Source organism: Haliotis rubra, unplaced genomic scaffold (assembly GCF_003918875.1).
Source record: "Haliotis rubra isolate DU_JTF1 unplaced genomic scaffold, ASM391887v1 Scf74, whole genome shotgun sequence".
NCBI lineage: Eukaryota > Metazoa > Mollusca > Gastropoda > Lepetellida > Haliotidae > Haliotis > Haliotis rubra.
In genome coordinates, this window is record NW_025767457.1 from 1,482,151 (window position 1) to 1,502,658 (window position 20,508).

General features: G+C 40.5%; 1 protein-coding gene across 1 annotated transcript; it reads right to left on the bottom strand.

The window, feature by feature from the left end:
• Positions 1-2,412: 2,412 nt before the first annotated feature.
• On the bottom strand, positions 2,413-19,929 carry LOC124259885. Its single transcript, XM_046694106.1, has 4 exons — positions 19,517-19,929; positions 18,860-19,232; positions 11,593-11,721; positions 2,413-2,832 (listed from the first exon to the last, which is right to left on the bottom strand). Exons 1-4 carry the CDS (start codon positions 19,538-19,540, stop codon positions 2,750-2,752), a joined length of 609 nt encoding a protein of 202 aa, XP_046550062.1. The 5' UTR covers positions 19,541-19,929; the 3' UTR covers positions 2,413-2,749.
• Between the last annotated feature and the right edge of the window lie 579 nt (positions 19,930-20,508).

Genomic DNA, 20,508 nt, shown 5'->3' on the forward strand with positions numbered 1-20,508 from the left:
CAATGAATCTTTGCAGATCTAATGGCAGTGATAATAAAGCATCAACACGTCCACAAAATATATCACCAGGCCCCAAAAGGTCTTAAATCCTGGTGGCGGTGGGGTAGGCTAGTGGATAAAGTGTTTACTCTCCACGCCGAAGACCCGGGTTCGATTCCCCACATGGGTACAATGTGTGAAGCCCATTTCTGGGCATCGATCTACGCAGTTGGGGACGTCAAAGGCAACCTCCAGCCTTTCCTGAACATTGTCACATCGTCCAACGAGTGACCAAGCGTATGGGCACGACCCACAACTCATCTCAAAGATGTTTTTAATACACACCCATTCATCGATGAATATTTACACCCTAACAATACAGCACCAACATGTCCTGTTTATTATTGTCATCTCACACAGTTTGCTATCCATCTTTTACCATCATTTGATTTTTTAAAGTGATCATTTTCATTTCATTTTCATTTTCAGTATCCCCTATTTTTCTACACCATGTATTTCTGGACTGCTGATATTCATGGAAAGAAGTATAAGGCCCATAAGTATGTCATGGCGCTTCGCGAGACCTTAGTACTTCCGGTGACAAACAACGTTTCATACCTTTTCGACAGTAAGGAACCCATACTCCTTGCAGGAATAACAAATTTCCGATCTAACCATCCCCAAATTAGCCTTCGATTACGACTGTCAGCAGCTGTGACAGCCACACATGATTATATGGTCTAGTAAAGTCATATTTGGGACAAGAATATCTTGAATATACGCTTGTCACCGGAAATCTGGTACCGGAAGTTAGCTGTGCCCAAATGGAGCCAAGAACCAGCTTAGTACCGGACGTAGCGCCTCGCGAGACTTGCAGGCCCTATCACTAAGACAAGCCATCCGGCAATGATGTTCGTGAAGCCAACTGGTTAGGTTCCGATCATGCAGACCAAGAAACAAAATATCCAGAAAGTCCTCAGCAAATCTTGATTCCTTCCGTTTTCCTTATTAAGGAGATTTTCCGGGCTCATCTGTATTGAGTATTGGGTATCATAAATCTTCATTTCAGAATAAAATGTCAGTCAACCGTTCGGCGTAATCTGCGGCCAATCCAAGGGATTTTACGACGGCTCTCTGACCAGTGTTTATAATGTGAATATCCGGTGAAAACACGCAGGTTCCTACGTTCCAGGAAAAACAAAGTAATGTATTGACGCCTGATACTTGTCACGTTTCTGAACAATAACAGCGAGTGAGCAGGGTTTCATGCTGCTTTGAACCTGAACATGAAAGCTACAAAACCCCTTCCACATCCATAAATAACCTCTGATTGAAGCGGAATCAACTGTACAATTTGGACAGTATAACATGTGTGTGTTTATGTATCACTATCAAATACTGATGATACCTGGGCCTAGATTTTCGAATCTCTCCTAGCGCTAATATAGTTGTAATTGCCATACATTAACATTAACTTACGACTATCTTAGCGCTAAGAGAGCTTCGAAAATCTAGGCCCAAGAGTCTGCGAAAAGGTGAGCCTGTCTTGATAATCCGGTCGCAAAGGCCGGTCTACTTATAATAAAAACCTGAACTGTACAGCAGAATAAAACACCAGGAACGTATATGGTACAAGCCAAAATAGGAAATTGCGCAAAACATAATTTTTATCGCAGATGCGCCAAATTTGGAAGTATATTCAACATGTCTACCAAACAAAACTTTCGGTAAGCTTTATTGAGGTAATGATCAAATTTCAAAGCAAGAGTTATTTAACGCTCTTTCAAATAGTGATGGAAAGACCATGATCGATTATGCCTGAAAAGTTGTGAGATATGAAAACCAAAGACTGGAGCTGTTGGAATATGTCTTTTTTTAAAGTTGAAATGATCTTCTTTTCATACAGTCTTGTGGAGACGTGTACATTTACTACTTCAACTTGGGTAAATCAGTGGACAGGACGGCTATTTGATTGTTGTTAAACGATAACAGATCATCGATATCCCTTAATCTTAATTTGAACAGCTTGGTCAAATGATATATTAAGGCGTCGTTTATATATATGTGGATATCGGTCTCTTCATCCCGTCAGAAATACAAGGTCGTGGTTTGAATCCCAGATTCGCCCTGTGTATATTTCTAGATTTGACAGCACCACATCCTAGCACAGCGGCTATAAACCAATTTACTTACCCCATATTACCAACTATGATTTTTTAATTAATCAACACAATTATGCAGTTTATTTTTTCGATATACCAGTAATTATATTATAAAATGTTCCCAAAAGTAATCGAGGGATTTTCGAACTGGCCAGGCTACCTTCCCCACACAACCAAGCACACTACACACATCCCACACACCACACCCGACGGACATTCTTCTTAAGAACAAAACGATAAGATTCCCATGTAATATGTATCAACATGCTTCGACATTTTATCGTTTATTCCGTAAATAAAAGAACTATATTGATTCGAACGATAGCAAAAAGGATACCGTAAAACCGCTCTCCATCAACCAAGAACAAATTAGAAAAGCCATTTCCTTCCGACATTCTGGCAGAGGGCCGGAGGTCCACCTGATACTTGGTCACGTTAACTGGTCATACAGTAACCAGCTGTGATCCCTCTAAGGCACGTCAATTCTTCCAGCATCAGGGATCCCACTGCTCGGTAGGACACACTTTCAGCTGCAGCCTCTCCCCAACTTAGGATTAGATTCCTCCAGCAACATAAACGATCATTAGAACAACTACCAGGCAGTATGTTTACAGCATATTGTCTCCCTCGGCTTCCGTGTCTTCCCCTGAGGACATCAAGCTGGAGCTGTCTCGAACATCGGCGCTCCAATCTGTAAAAATGAAATGCCTCAGTTAAATAGTACCATGGCTCATTGTGCAACCCGTGAGTCATATGTCCCTCAGATCGATGCTCATGATGTTGATCACGAGATTGTCTGGGCCAGACTTGATTATTTATAGACCGCCGCCATATTGCTGGAATATTGCTGAGTGCGGCATTAATAACAACAAAAACACCCTTTTGACATTTCGGATGATGACTGCCGGCGTTACGGGCGATGGGATTACTACTGGTTAAAGCGTTCGCCCGTCACGCCGAAGGCATTGGTTCGATTCAAATAGGCAACATTGTGTCCCCCCGTGAAGGAATATTGCAAAAAGCTGAGTAAAGCCATTTTCATCCCCTGTAAGCGTTAAGGATACAGCAGAGCACTTTAATTCAAGTGCATCTTGTTAATGCAAAGCATATCTGAAGGGATCTTGTTTCATAAAAGTTTATGTTCCAGAAAACAACTTAGCTGTCTCATACATTAAAGAATGAACGTTTTTGTTATACAAACTAGGAACTACTTCCCCCAATGCAACGTGGTACAAAATGTGATACAAAACGGGGAAAACATTTCAGCGAATGACGTCGTTATCTGTTCCGATGATGAGGACTTTTATGGTCATCAGGAAACACGAAACTATAACGATTTATTTCACGTCTGCTGTCACATAGCTCTAGGTTATCGATGAATATAAATCTATTCTGCAAATGCAAACATAAAATGGAACAAAAGACTTTGCCCGATCGTGTTCCTACTAGGGCTTCCACGGGTACTCGAGTACTCGAGGACGAGTCGGGTTTAGCTGGACTCGAGTCCGTTTTCAAGGACTCGAGGACTCGAAAAGGGGAGATAACTCGAATTATTGACGTTGACAGACTGTCTGCCATGTGCTAAGCATGAGCGGCCGTTAACGTCTAATATTAAGATAAGATGTAACTTGATTATCCCAGAGGAAATTCTTATACATCCAACTGTCTCAAAATGAATATATACACAGTTCACAAAAATATACACAATAATTACATGCAGAAAACGAATGCTATTTACACAATAAAACTGACATGATATAATTCAATTAACCACATAGGTAAAGAGGCTGAATAATTCTAGTTGTAATCACGTGATGGTGATTCAAAATATTTGTTGCATTCACGAATACTTGATGGTATGAAAGACTGTCGAACTCTGTTTTGAGGGAAGGTAATCGACAGCAGCGTCCAGAAGGAAGTAGTTCAAAATGGTGAGATCAAATATGTCAACCATCAAATCATCAACCATTTTATTTGCCTTTGTGACAATCTGGCGCTCATAGATAAAGGGAATATACTTAAAAGACACCCCAGAAATTTTGCAAGCAGTATTAACAATTTTGAAAACCTTCTTTTTGTTGCAATGAGACAGACTCCCATACCAACATAGAAAATTGTAGGACAACACACTTTGAATAAAGGTTTGATAAAAAACTGTCATTACTGTTTTGTCAATGCCTTGACAATAATAATGTTCAGAATCGGAAATTAGGCCAGTAACAGTGGCGTCATCTGCGAATTTCACAGTAAACACGTCATATATTGACAAGTAACAGTCATTGGTATACAAAACGAAGAGTACGGATGAAGGAACACAGCCATTTGGTTCTGCAGTAGAGGGTTGAGAGAAAAGAAGATTGATAGCCATTTACACTGACTAGTGAGTTCTATGTACCCATCTGATAATGTTTTTATTAAGACCTATATTAAATAGTTTACTCCTCATAAGGTGTGGCTGTATGGTATTAGTTGTTACAATTCTCTGCAGCTGAGAGTAAATATTATACATCGTTTGAAATTTCACTTCTTAAAATGATAAGGTAACTATCTTGACAATTGATAGACATGGAGAAAGATAAAGAATCAAATGTATGGGCGTATCTTGATCTGGATAGAGAAAAGAAAAATAACCAAATGCCGCCTGTGCGGTATATCACTGCGTTTTGCAGGCAGTACAAGTGAGTGACTGAGTTTGGTTTTACGCCGCTTTTAGCAATATTCCAGCAATATAACGGCGGGGACACCAGAAATGGGCTTCACATTGCACCCATGTGGGGAATCAGAACCGGGTCTTCAGCGTGTCGAGCGGACGCTTTAACCATTAGGCTACCCCACCGCCCTGGCAGTACAAAGTACGATGAAAAAACAAGTGTCCAGTAAACATCCAAATACTGATTCTGACCAATGGGAAATGTTAGTCACATAACGATATGAAGTCGGAATGAAGTAAGTGTTCACTTGTGTGATCGGAACACATGTCATGCAAGTTACGCCATTGTTTGCTTGAAAGGTATGAATTTCGGAGTACTCGGGTCCGAGTCGAGTCTCACCCCTCGAGTACTCGAGTCCAAGAAAATGGACTCGTTGAAGCCCTAGTTCCTACTGTGGAACTCCTATTGCATATGAGAAATGCTTGATCTTTTTAACATGATAGGAAATGGCAGACATTGATATCAGTTGTAATTGTTCATTTACGTTGTTTCTTCTTTAAAGCAGCAATCAGCAATATTCTAGCTATACGACGGTCTTCTATCAAAAGAAAGCTTGTATGTTTTATTGCTGGACTATTGCTAAAAGCATCGTAAAAACATAGTCACCTAAAGTTTTCAATAACTCATAAAGGGGGTTTTACAAACACTTCACGATATCGATGCTCCATTTCGTGTCTGAGCAGTTAGACTTGAATTAAATTTAAACGACGTTCGCTGATCAGAAATAGTGTCTTAATCGTGTGAGAAATATAACGATGGTACCCCATTTAACGACAGTGGTAATTAATTAGTTTTCTGATGCATGTGCGTGACACAGGATCGTCTTGTTCAAAGCACCTCATGTATCATTCCATTCGATCATATGCAATAGCAAAAAGAACAATTGGTCCTGGGAAATATTCGGCTAGTGTGCATGCACGATTGTAAAGGTTACGTTAAGATTTACTTTGAGCGAGATTTCGTTCAATGCATAAACGTATGCAGCATGTGTTGCCATTTGGAACATATTCACAAATCGCCCAATATCTACAAAATCAAAGTTAACACAAAAATCAGCTTTGATATCAACTGATTGTTTTTTATTTCACAGTTATATACGTTTCTATGAGATGTCATTCCATGTAATATAAAATATACACACAAATTTGTATCTGTGCCAATTTATAGAACTGCTAGACGGAATATAAACATAGACTCTGATCAAGTTTCATGACTGGCTAAACTGATCAAAGGGCACATGAGGTAGTTAAAGCTGGACTGAGACCTGAGGGATCTGATATTGAAACCTGACATTAGTGACGGATCTGAATCAAATAAAATCAGACTTTAACACTGGCCACTCGTAGGTTACAATAAGCTATCATATATCACGAGGAAGCTGTTATTTCTTGAGGTGCGTATTAATTAGGACTGCACGATATTACCGGTATATTGGTACATCGCAATAATCCTTTTAAACAATACGTATTGCAATATTTTCTCTGAGAACGGGTATATTGGGTAAAGTACATATATTAAGTTTTTGTGTTTATCTTTATGGTTTAACTTCAAATCTTCACATACTTTCATTCACAACGAGTGTTTCCCTTCGTTATTCAATGACTAAACGTCATACTACACTATAAATTGTATAAAAAAGAAAATAGAATCCATGTCTATGCAACCTAATTTTGAGATTGCTGTTATCAGAACCATAACATACATGTTTAGGGCCTAATAATGTAGAAAATAGGATGACATGCACAATTAGTGTCACTCACTGTCAAACACTTAAGTTCCCAATATATTGCAATACGGGTACATGAATCGCACAATTTTGCAATACAAATTTATTTAGGAGATAACCCTAGTGTGTTTGAAAATCAGAGACATGTTTTACTGAATTGATGGCGACTAAATTTCAATTGGAACCGAACGCGTAGCGTGAGGTTTCAATTGAAATATTTAGTCGCCATCAATCAATAAAACTATGTCTCTGATTTTCAAACACACTAGGGTTATCTCCATATCTCTATGACCCATTTAAAATCGAACTTCCTCGCTCTGCGGAAGACACTGCGTAATCCGGCATGGGACGAGAGGCGAATTGAACTCGTCTGTGAAGGGAGCGGTAGGTGCCGTTCGTATTTTTAACATTACAACATAACAATATTCTGTCCAAAGAAATCAAACTACTGTTTATACAATGCAATTATGTAATACCCAAGATCTTGTGTTTTTTTCATCCCATCTCCACACGACTAAAATCAGCCTATTGTTTTGTGTGCCGTGAAACTGTAGCCCCCTGGCCACACTATAATGGAATCGTCTGACCTACTTATTTTCTTCGAAGTAGACAGTTACGCAACAGTTTGAAATGGCGGCCGAGCCAGTGTTTACATTTTGCGAAAGGTTGAAATTTGAAGTGACAGTGGACAATACTTGACTGACTGTCGAATCTGAACCCTGCAGAATCGAAGAATAGATCCTTTCCTGATCAACCTACGACCTGTTACTCATCAAAGACTGTTGATTTTTATGACCGGCCGATCATGATTTCACGTACTGCCCCCACCCCGGCATGCGACAACAGAGTGACAGTGCTGCTGCTTAGTGTACATGCGACTAACTTGTGATTCCTTGGAACTTTGTTTTCGTCGTTTGGGACTGGACTGTGTCCAAGCGATTTCCAAAGTAGATGAACATAACAGTGACAACCTTGCAGGGAAGCTGGCAGAGAGCAGAATTATTTTGTGAACGATGCAACGCCAACGGGATATGATGGAGTATGACTATGAGTGGCATAAATGTGGTGTTTCGCCAGACCGTTAGATCTATCTTGCCAAATTTCCCATTCTAAACGGAATTAAATATACCATTTACCAGGTAGGTAAATGTTTACTAATGTTTTGCTGCATATTTTGCATAGATAGGGATGTATTTTTACAAGGCTTTCTGATTTATATGTTAGATATTGTTTTGTTTATCTTTGGGGCTGTGTATTGTAATTGAGTTTGAATATTTTTATAATAGAAGGTAATATGATAGTGAGGTTCCCTCATAATTGTGTGGGGGAAATCATATAATTGTATTTTTCGAGATTAAATAAATGTTTTGTCAGCATTTCCATCACGTCTGTTGTATTGATATTAGTCATTTTGGTGGTCAAGCTAAGTAGTGCGGCAGCGTTCTATGCGTGCGAAGTGAAGCGCAATGAAATCAAAATCATTTTTAATCCAAAAATTTCCAATTGCCTATGTGGAAAATTCGAAAGTCAGCGTCAAAATCCATGGAGTTGTTGTTATGATCCGCCATCATTATGGTCAAACGGAAGTAGTTCTCACAATAAGATTCGTTAATGCGCGGTGAAGCGGCCTTACAATCAGATGAGCGTCAATCCACAATTGATGCCGTCTGATTTTTCTGAACAACCAATCAGAATCTAGTATTTTCTTGATTCATGGTAGAATTGCCAATACACAGCAGTAGTATTAATAGCTAAAGAGTTCAGCAACAGCGCATAGGATCTTATTTTGTAATGATACCAACTGGAACGTGCGTAAAATATATTTTTTAACCAAATCGCTGCTTGGTTTGCGATCGGCTGTTGCAATTTTACGACGCTTCTCTGGCCAGTGTTTATGGAATGAAAATCGGAAGACACGATATCAACCACGAATATAAACCCAGGGCGTTTGCATTTTGTGGCAAGTGTTTCCACTAATTAATAAACCAACTCCGTACAATAATTATAATGATAATAATGATAAAATATATGATACAATACACGCGTCGATTGAAAACGACAGGAGGGATGGTTGTGTTTACATTTCGCCTTCATTTACATGGACCGTGCAGCTATGAGAGGTGAGGTAGGGTGAACTGTGGTGTGTGTGTGTGTTGTTGTTGTTGTTGTTGTTGTTGTTGCTGTCGCTGTTTGGCAGTGTAATTCATTGTAAAACATCTTACATTGAGTTGTTTCTCTTAAGTTTCAGTGAGGAGCAGTGCTGTGCTGGACTAGGAATCACGATTGAACTGGACGTGTATGGAGCAGCCAGAATAACCCGCATATTACTTAATGTCCACGAAGATATTAATTCATCTCTTATAATAGATTATAACAGAATACGACAGGTGTGTGCTTGTATCATCTCACAGCCCAGCAGTTGTGTAAAACTCACTTCTCACCCAAGATTCCCACCATAGGCGTTAAACGGACGCTTGACCACAGTCGATGCAAGTTGAATATTATCGTCATTGTTTTTTTTACCTACAATCACTGTCTGAATAACACTATCTAAAAAGTAGGGGGTGTTCCAAGTTGGGGCTATATTATTTGGGATCCAAGTTTTACGATTGAAATGATTATTCCATTCACAACGTGTTAAGAATTTCGTCAAGGGCAATCTCGTGCAAGCGTTTTTCATGATGTGCAGACGTCGATCTGGTCTGCCAAGGGCGACAACTGGCGCACAACACCGTTTCATCAGAACGATTGTGTTACCTGGTCAAAGTGCCTCTCACATATGTAATCGGCTACATAGATGGAACATGCATGCCCATCGTCCACGTGTTATCCCAGATAATCGCTACATTAACGTTGGACTAAACGAGCTTTTTGGGCGGTGGCTCAGTAATTGTTTGTGTGGAAACACTGTGACTGGCAGAATATATTTACATATTTGTCACGGATGTGTCAGAGACAGTACTACCGTGTGAACATTACGGAGGCGCACGTGATGACATTTGCGCGCCGTCATTTTCGCCGGTTTGTGTTACAGAGTGACAACTCAATTGTTGCTGATTACGTCAAACGGGAGAACAGCACTCTCACACTTGGCTTCCATAGAACATGTCTGGGATATCCTTGAACGAATACGTCACGTAGGTCGCCGTCAATAACCCCGACCACGCTCAAGGAACTTGGTGCTGCCCTGCATGAAGAGTTGGATGGAATGAAACAAGTGGACATTGGACGTTGAATCCAGAATGTCTTGAAAACACACGCAGATTCATGCGCTATTATGAGTTTGACTTTTAATGGTAAATAACGTGATGGGCAGTAGGGCGTTTGGCCAATAATCTAACAAAATCTATGGTCACTGAGATGTCCCAGTTACATTGTTAAATTATTTAGCTCATTAATGATATAACATATCAATAGTTGCGACACTGCTTGTTAACAGTACATGTATGTATTTTTACTACCAGTGAATATGTACTGTCATCGAACTTCCTTGCAGTAATTTGCTTAGATTTGTATTCTTAGTCACTGTTAGAAAACAATTTGAATTGTATACTATTTATTTATTGTTAGTTTCACACGGAATTCCATAACAGATTTGTGGTAGACCTTTTTTTTACTCGGAATTGACCCGTGAAGATCCGCGTTAGAATTGATCTTCAGTAACCCATGTTTGTCGTAAGAGGCGACTTACGGGATAGGGTAGTCAGGCTCGCTGACTTGTTTGACACATGTCATCGTATCCCATTACATAGATCGATGCTCATCCTGTTGATCACTGGATTTTCTGGTCCAGACTCGATTATTTACAGACCGCCGCCGTACAGTTAGTCACTCTACTTGGAAATCGACACCCACATGTAACAGTGTGTATGCTTGTACTAGTCTGGCCCAATGCCGGTTCCACCGCGCTTTTCAACTGAGGTGGTCAGCCACTGTGTAACATAAATGCCTCGCTCAGATACAGTAAACTGACTCCCGTTTATAGTATTATCGTCGATCACCAGGCAAACGAAGAAGCATCTTTAAACGGATTTTTGTATGACGCGATCGAAAAATACACGATTCTAACCGCCGCAAATAGACTAGTTTCAAACTAATGTTACTAAGCTGTATACCAGGCCACAAAAGGGTTGGTTTTGTCTGAAATCAGCCATCGTTTATACGATGCAAAGAAGATATTTTGTTTCATGTCCCGATAACTGATTCAAACTGATCGTTTTATTTCTGCGTAAAGTAGGTCTTTGGCAAATTCAGTTAACAGCTGGTCAGAAGTGACTGCTGTGTAGAGTCACAGATAAAAAGATGTCAAATTATCAGTTTTGGATGAAGTATTAGGTTTCATTTTGTTGGGCTTTGAAAGAGACGTTGTGGCGGTTGTCTTCAGAGTAGTCATTTCATTCTAAGCCCAGAAAAGATTCTCTTCCCGATGCTCTGTAATTTGAATGCGGCAACAACAGAATCACAGTACCATCGATCGGTTTTCGCATTTTCCATTGGAATAACCTCCTTTTCTGTGTTCTGAACGCTAAACCTTTAGCTCAAATTTTAGCTGTGTATTGCTTTAGACATATTTAAACATTTGAGGTCAATGGCGCAATGCTGTACAAATCTAGAAGGGCCCGCGTCGATCATAATGCCAGGGTTGTATCAGTTCTGTTGGGAAGATGCCTAACCAGCGTTATATCTTTATCCGTTGAGGGACGGCCTTCGCAACAAATACATTTACAGATTTGTTGTTACCTTCCTTGATGTGAATGAATAAGGTTTTACGCCGCATGTAGTACTATTTCAGGGTTACCAGAGGGCACGAGAAATGGACTTCACATATTGTACACATGTGAGGAATCGAACTGTCCCACAGCCTCTCCATCCCACCCTGCCTGGAGCTAGGCTTGATGTATGTTGATGTGTCTACAGGCCCTCGTGTCTTTGCGAGGATTAAAGATTTGTCTTAAAATCAATGCTTTTTTGTAAAAAACAACAGAAAAAGATCTGCTGTGGTATCTTGGCTTACCACATTCACTGTCTGTGACTTGGAAATCAGAATCGTCGGTGTCGTCGTCCGTGATTGCGCTGTTGACGCTTGTGAGCGACGTCCTCCTCTCCAGGTGCAGAATATTCAGTAGTTTCATAGGGCCTTTACCTGCAATATAAAAGTGTATGGGGACATTGATGGTTGATGTGCATCTTCACATAACAATGTAAATTTGGAAGCCACGGTAATGAGGAAATCCGTCTACAAATCTACATAGTCCAGGAGGAAGCAGCTGAAAAATGTGAAATCGTAGCCTGTTTCACACTGTTTTCAGTTAGTATGATGTCTTGGGCTCACGAAATGGCCTGTGATCTTTCAGATGTTGGTATAAGGGTTCTTTACAGGCCACTATATGTGGTGGGGGGGCATTTTCGCGACATTTGGTTTGCTGCCAGACAACACCTCATTTAATCATGAATAGTTTAATCATGGATAGTGTTACTACTATCAAAATGATCACATTCATTTTTACTGCTGTGTGTTGCTTAAGGACGTAGAAATTAGTTGACATTTTTGTTTTTGAAACAAAAATCAAAATGGCCGCCATTTTGTTTTGTCGTGTTTTGCCTTCTCAGCGCTTACATTTACATACAAATGAACACAGAATGTTTCCATTTACATTCAAAGTTGATACTTTTGACTAGAAGTGATTAAAACATCTTTTTTCCACACCGATTAGTTAATCCGGAAATGTGTTCACCGTGACGATTTCGATGGGACCGGTAGGGACCATATGATTTTAGGTGGTGTGTGAACCTGAGCATGGAGCCCAGATTACAATTCAGTTGAAGATACGCAACGTAGGTCACGGGGAGTGCTTGGACTGGTGACAATGATTGTTATCTTGACTCCTGAGAGTTTCAAGGACTTCAGCCCTGTCCCACAACTAAGCACACGTGACACATGCGATCTCACCTTGGAAGTGAGTTTGTTCAAACTTACCTCTGTTCACCCAGCAGTGAATGGGTACCTGGTGGGATAAGTTATGACCTGATGGGAAAAGTCAGTATTAACCGTCTGGGTCCTCACCGATAGCTTGGGTTTACTAGGGTTATAATGCCCATTATGCTGTATGCCGACGATGTCGTATTGGCCACACCAGATATACGCATGAGTACCTATTAAAAGGTTAGGATCCTCCGTTTTGTATCCCTTGTGATGAACGAATCACGTCAAGCATGTCTTGCTTGACTGTGTTGAGTACTCCATCACAAGGGATATCTATTTCAAATCACGAACGATGAAGGATCTTTTAAATAATATCAGTTCTCATTTAGTTATTGCATTTTTAAAAGAATTAGATTTGTTGAATGAATTGTAAATAGATAAATATTTTAAAATTGGTAGTTTAGTTGAGCAGCTGAGATTGTTAATGGCTGTATCCTCACAGGGGGTTGAAGCATTGTAAAATTATTGTCCTCCCGTGGGGGTACGTAAGTCCCAAAACATTCAAGCTAAATTTAAACTTATCATTAATTTTAATCGTAGAATATGTGTTATTTTAACTTATGGCTTATTTGTCTTAACTTGCTGACGGCTGAAGGGATGGTGTAAATCAGTCCATGCAGGAAACAAATGTACTGTAAGTCCCCATGGTTCCTAGTATGGTGATCTACCTTCAGTCGTTAGCAATCTACAGCCTGTTTTTATATTGTATTGTCATTTCTAGTTCCAATATTTTAGATTTAATTGCTAGTTTTAAATGGATATCTGTGATACACTAGTAGTTTTACTGTTCTTCGTCAACAGGTTTTTTAATTTCTAACTTTATTCATCTTTAATATAATTATAAAATGTTCTCGTCACGATATGGCTGCAATATTGCCGATGTGACGATAAATATTAACTCACTCACTCACTCAATTATGCTGTATGCGCTCAGAGTATAAGAGGCCTTATTATTATTATCAAAATATATTACACACTATTTAAGGCTGTATGGAAACAGAAAGGTTATGATTCATATGTGTGCAAACATATCATGCATTCATCATGTAAAAGTAATGATTTATAATTCCATTTATATTTTGTTCTACGTTTTACTCTACTGCCTATAGTTCGAAGAGCAATCCTTTCCTGCTATGGTGCAATCTAGGTTATCGATGTACCCATACACGATAAGCTTTTTTTCTCCATAATAGAGATAGGCATAGGCGTAACAACGAGGCTTGTGATTTTGTTTTATCTCATTTAACACTGATTAAGGTCCAAACACATCACAGGACAGATAAAACTTTCCTTGCTTGTATCTTTCCTAATATATACTACCCATCAAAAGTTTAGACTCACTTAAAGCACTCACTATATGTTATGTATATGTATGTGGTTACATCGAAGATGAATTTCTCCACCAACTTGGGGGAACCAACTGAAAACCTTATGCAGATGAATTGCACAAGGATGATGCTTCAAATTGCGAAAGGCATGAGCAAATGTCGTGCATGTGAACAGATGCGTTTTGGTGTAAAGTTTTGTTAAGAATTCGCCAATTTTCACAGATTTTAATCATTTACTGAACTCATGACAATAATCTTTTCAATGTTACGAATATGTTTTACAATACACCAGTTCATAACTAAACAGTACCTTTAAACAGTATGGAATATTTTGCAAAAAGCTAGTTTAGAACAGTGGACAAGTAAGTGGCTACATTTACACTAGTGAGTCTAAACTTTTGATGGGTAGTATAGTTACCATGGGCGGATCCAGGAATTTTGAAGGGGTGGGGGTGGGGGTTCAGAGGGTTAAAAACCCTGAAACCCCCTCGGCTCCGCCAACGCAAATTTTTTTTTTTTAAATGTGGTCTTAAGTCATTTTCAAATTCAGTGTTAATGTCAATACTTCCGGGTCCTGTCAGAAGGAAATCCTTCGATGAAATATGCATGGTTGTTCTATTTCACGCGAAATGTTTACACTCTGATAAGATGTACAAACACCAGAGACTGACATCGAGATAAAGTATCGAGGTAATAGGAGTCAGCTTGCGGACAACAGCTTTGAATGTATTTGAGGCCTCCTGTATTTTGAATTGATAATGTTTAGGGAAGGGAGAGAACTCTTGGTGGCATGCTACGTTATAACATTTCGCCCTAAAACCTCACCTTCCTACCGTCTATGCTTTTGTTTGTTTAACGCCGCACTCAGCAATATTCCATCTATAGTGTGGTGGTCTGTTAATAATCGATCTGGACCAGACGAGCCAGTTAGCAACAGCATGAGCATTCATCTACGCAATTGGGATATGATAACATGTGTCAACCGAGCCAGCGAGCCTGACCACCTGATTCCGTTAGTCGCCTCTTACGACTAACTGACTGAGTTTTATTTATGCTACTTTTAGGAATATTCCAGCAATATCACGGAGGGGGACACCAGAAGTTGGCTTCACACGTTGTACCCATAAGGTGAATCGAACCCGGGTCTTCATCGTGACGAGCGGACACTTTAACCATTAGGTTACCACACCAACCCGCCTCTTACACCTCAAACATTGGTTGCTGAAGGTATTTTAAAAAAATATTTTTTTCAGTTGGGAGATAACAAACACATGTTGTCAGGATGTTTGATGAGTGTTTGATGCCCAACAACTGGAGAACACATGGTTACAGCTTTCAATACCTTAAACCGGCATATACTCTCAAGGCAACTGAATCGTTTGGACAGGAAAATACAAAGGTGGATCAACAAAGGCTGATATATAGTAATCAAATAGAAACGATAAATCCTTTTCCATATCTATGAAAAATCTCTTATAAAACAAGAGTCGAGTGTCCATTTCCGAATCACTAGTGTTTTGAAATCACTATTAAATAAGGGTGTTATCTTAAGGGTGTTTCCGGGAAGAGGCGTAGCGTAATGATAGCCTAACGGTTAAAACTCGTCACGCCGAAGAGCCGGTTTCGATTCCCCACATGTGGACAATGTGTGATGCCCATTTCTAGTGTCCCCCGCCGTGATATTGCTGGAATGTTGCTAAAAGCGGCGTGCAACTATACTTACTCACTCAGTTAAATTATAAATGAAATAAGCAGAATGATTTAAAGAGTATAAGTAATAATACAGTGAATGTTATAGTCAAATGGCTATAACAAACACAGCCCGCGCACGCGCGCACGCACACAGGTACGCACACACCACCACCACCCGCCAACAGCATCAGCGCATTGTCGAATTAATGTGCGCTTTTATTGTGGAACATCCATGTCATATCAGTGCACTCTGTTTGCTCTATTAGCAATATTACAACGGGGAACACCCATAGGAATCGAACCCGGGACTTCAGAGTGAAGTGTGAATACTTTAACCACGAGGCCACCTGATCAGACCGCCAAATTGTTATCGCAAAGTTCTGTTATCGTGCACGTAACGCCCCATTCGTCACACCGATAACACTTGTGCATGTCATTCTTGAGTTGATGTAAATGACGTAAGTTGCACTAGCAGTGTCTCCTGCTGTGGTATAGGAGTTTGAATAGGTTTATACGGCATGGCTGTGCATTAGCGACAACTTCTAGTCAATCACCCGGTAATCACCACGTGGGCTTACATGCATCGTTTCATTAATCTATAAACACTAGGTTAGACAGTACTCGTGTTGTTGTGTTTGCACGTAATCTATTGTACACGATTACTCATGGGATCGAACAATAGTCAGGTGCGATACATCGATCATGCTTTACCTGTCAATAGTGTCTGATCTGACCTGTGGATTGTGTCTTGAGAGTAGTGTGTAACCTGTCGCTAACTTATGACCTGCCAATAATGTATGTCCTCCAAGTAATGTCTCAAATGCCAAGAATGAGTGACCTGTTGATTACTTGTGACCTGCTGATAATTAAGATTAAACTGCAAGTAATGTGTGACCTGTCGATTACTTGTGACCTGCTAATAATACAGACTAAACTGCAAGTAATGAGTGACCTGTCGATTACTTGTGACAAGCCAGTAATGCCTGTCCTGCTAGTAATGTATGAGCTTCCAAGAATGACTGACCCGTGCCAATCATGTCTCATCTGCCAGAAATGTGTGACCCGTGCGTCTTGTCAACTATGTCTGACCTGCCAGGAATGAACGATCTGTAGATTATGTTTCCTGTCAATAATGGCTGACCTGCCAGGAATGAACGATCTGTAGATTATGTTTCCTGTCAATAATGGCTGACCTGCCAGGAATGAACGATCTGTAGATTATGTTTCCTGTCAATAATGGCTGACCTGCCAGGAATGAATGATCTGTAGATTATGTTTCCTGTCAATAATGGCTGACCTGCCAGGTATGAATGATCTGTAGATTATGTTTCCTGTCAATAATGGCTGACCTGCCAGGAATGAATGATCTGCAGATTATGTTTCCTGTCAATAATGTCTGACCTGCCAGGAATGAATGATCTCTAGATTATGTTTCCTGTCAATAATGTCTGACCTGCCAGGAATGAATGATCTGTAGATTATGTTTCCTGTCAATAATGTCTGACCTGCCAGGAATGAATGATCTGTAGATTATGTTTCCTGTCAATAATGGCTGACCTGCCAGGAATGAATGATCTCTAGATTATGTTTCCTGTCAATAATGGCTGACCTGCCAGGAATGAATGATCTCTAGATTATGTTTCCTGTCAATAATGGCTGACCTGCCAGGAATGAATGATCTCTAGATTATGTTTCCTGTCAATACTGGCTGACCTGCCAGGAATGATGATCTGTAGATTATGTTTCCTGCCAATAATGTCTAACCTGCTTGGATTGAGTGACCTGACACAAACTAATGTCTAATCTGTCGACATGTGTGACCTGTACATTACATGTGACAGCCATTCGTGTTCAGATAACTATAACTGCAGGCTACATTCCACCCAGCTGCCCTGGTCACAGACAAGAGATTAGTCCTGATATAGATTGCGAAATGGTCTCTAGAGTAGAACATTTAGCACGTCAACAATCATGACATGTAGACTCCTTATAATATCAACTCACAAAGACAATTTTAAAGTCATATTTATATACAATGTCATTCGTTTGAAAACGAATCTTTAAAACAAAGCGATTAAACTATGGTGTTCATAATAAATAACCTTAAAATATAAAATATATATATAATCATAATTTGCACAGCTGTTAATCAATAATTACAAAGAAACCGCTTCACAGTGTCTCATTATTCGGCTTAATTATCCGATGACTTGACCACGAAACTGGCTCTTCTACATTTTCTTGTTCACCACGTCGAAAAATGTTTTGAGTTGAAATTCAAACTGACGTTTTTTTACTTAGATTACTTACTTTTCTTACTAGTTAAATCTACCACTGACTTTGATAGGGAAAATCCTCAAAATATAGTTTTTTAAAACAAAAACAAGTCAACATCCTTAGACGTAGGGGTCTATCATCAAACCACAGTAACACACGAATGTCCAGGAAGCCATATGACCTAAGGCTGTTGAGGGGGTATTTTAGCCCTTTACGGCAATATTCCCGCAGCCATCACGCCGGGGGACACCAGACATTGGCTCCACACATTGTAACCATGTGGGGAATCAAGCTGTGATATTCGGTGGGACGAACGAATGCTTCAACAGCCTGGCTACCAAGTGGTACTAGCTGCTGCATATAGATATTGCCCTTCATGCTTTGGTCTAATTCAAACACGATACAGCGAGAGCCTCCATCGTCACATTGCTGTGTTGTGAATATGAATATCCACAATATATATGCTGGGACCACAGCACCATTCACTCACTCCCCCACTCCCCCACTCATTCACTCGCCCACTCACTCACTCACTCACTCACCCACGTACTCAACCACTCACTCAACCACGCACTCACTCAACCACGCAGTTGCTCGCTCGCTCACTCACTCACTCACTTACTCACTCACTCACGCACTCACTCACTCAACCACTCAAGCACGCACTGACTCACTGACTCACTCACTCACTCACTCACTCACTCACTCATCCACTCACTCACTCACCCACCCTCCCAAAACCCACCCACCCACTCACTCACGCACCCACCCACCCACGCACGCACTCCACGCACATATCGGAAAAAATATCAGACGTTGATATCTATGGTTCCAAACAATTAGCTATAGCAATAAACATTCAGTATTAAAACAACAAAACCAAATATCGGCACATGTATGACCATTACATGCACAAACATATTTTAGATTGATTAGAAGATATCCTTACTGATGTTTACTCTACACGTGGTAATGTTTACCCAACATTGTCAATACATTACCATACAGTCTCCCTCGCTGTCGAACAGGCTGTACCGGTACGGCCATCATGTCCTGGACCCCCGGGGACACATTCTTGAGGGGCACCTGCTCCACCCTCACCCTAGTGCAGCGTCCCTCCCGCTGTAGACGTTTGAGAAGCCCGAGTCGAGCGTTGTCTAGTGAGAAGTAGACTCCTCCCTTTTCCACAACCTTGAGACCTGCCTTCTCATCACACAGATCCATCGGCTGGACCTCGTGGGCGATGTCGGCGGTGTTGTGTTTGACGTCGTCCCTGATGCCAGCACATGGCATGAACTGGATGTCGGCGGGTGATAACATCATCTCTCCTCCACTGTCCGAGTTACGGGGATGGGTTCTTGCATCTGGAGCAGACTAACATCATCAACGTGTGTTAGGATCGTTTAACATGGAAGACCATATACTCGAAGATCAATTATTACAAATAGGCATTTATGAAAGAACATGAACGATGAGTATGGCGATAGCGGAAGTTGTACACAAAGCAAACGACTCATCGCTGTTATGTTTACAAAGGGATTTCCTCCAGAGCTTGCAAATATCATTACAAATGCCATCACGTAATTGCACCATGTAGTCAAGTTAAATCTCTACTTCGTCATAATCGATACATCGATAAAACAAAATGAATACAGCACCTGATTGACAACTTCTTCCGACATGATGCTCTAGTCGTGTGTCCTCTGTGTACGGTAGTACGGGAGTACGGTGGTACGGGAGTACGGTGTACGGCTGGCTGAGGATAGAACTGTTCATGGGACCTACCAGACTTGCCCACTGTTCCCCTCTAACCAGCAGCTAGTTGTTGCGCTCGGACCCAGATGGGACTGAGGTATCCTGATTGCCTTGAGCTTGTAGTTGCCGGAGGAATCGATCGGCAGCAATGTTGTATAGAACTGGGTCTGGTGAATCTCCAGAGTCTAACCCCACGTTATTGTTATGCACGAAATGAATTACTAGTCTTGCATGCAGTACTGATGTATCTATGCCAGGAAATACTTGCCGTACACACTTTAATATCAACCCAGTTCAAAATCAGACCAGATGAGACCGTGGCATTGAGAGGTTGCGCGGTACATCATTCCCAGACAGATTCAGGACTGCAGTATAAACATGTGTGACTTGTCCAATCCACTCGAATGCGCTCTGGGGGTCCAGGGGATTGCTTGTCAGCCCTGGGCTCGTAGACCTATATAGTTAACTCTATGGGTTTTGTTTCTGTTTAATGGTTTAAAGTAAGGACCGCCGAGCGAGACAACACTGGCACTTAAATCAACCTTATGCTGTGATGATTTTACCATGAAAACCATCGAAACGTATTTCGAATTCACTAATCATTAACGGATAATGGGTGCATGGAACATGTACAGTTGAAATCAAAAGTTGTGGCGTGCTTCTTCTTACCTTTATTATGAGTGAGTGATATTAATATTTAACGTCACATCGGCAATATCTCAGCCATATCGTGACGAGAACATTTTAATTTATATCAATTTTAGAAACAATAAATTGAGAACATAAAAACCTGTCAGCGAAGGACACAAAAACTACTAGAATATCATAGCTCTTAATTTAAAACTAGCACGCTATCATAAAAATATATCACTATAGACAGCAATATAAAACCGGG

Bases quoted from the DNA above. Each gene is read 5' to 3' on its own strand.
- LOC124259885 (XM_046694106.1), bottom strand. From the start codon at position 19,540: ATGTCGGAAGAAGTTGTCAATCAG. The intron at 11,722-18,859 runs GTAATGTATTGA...TTTATATTGCAG, and splicing joins ACAGCGAGGGAGACTGTATG to GTAAAGGCCCTATGAAACTA. The intron at 2,833-11,592 runs GTAAGCCAAGAT...TCATTTTTACAG, and splicing joins AGTCACAGACAGTGAATGTG to ATTGGAGCGCCGATGTTCGA.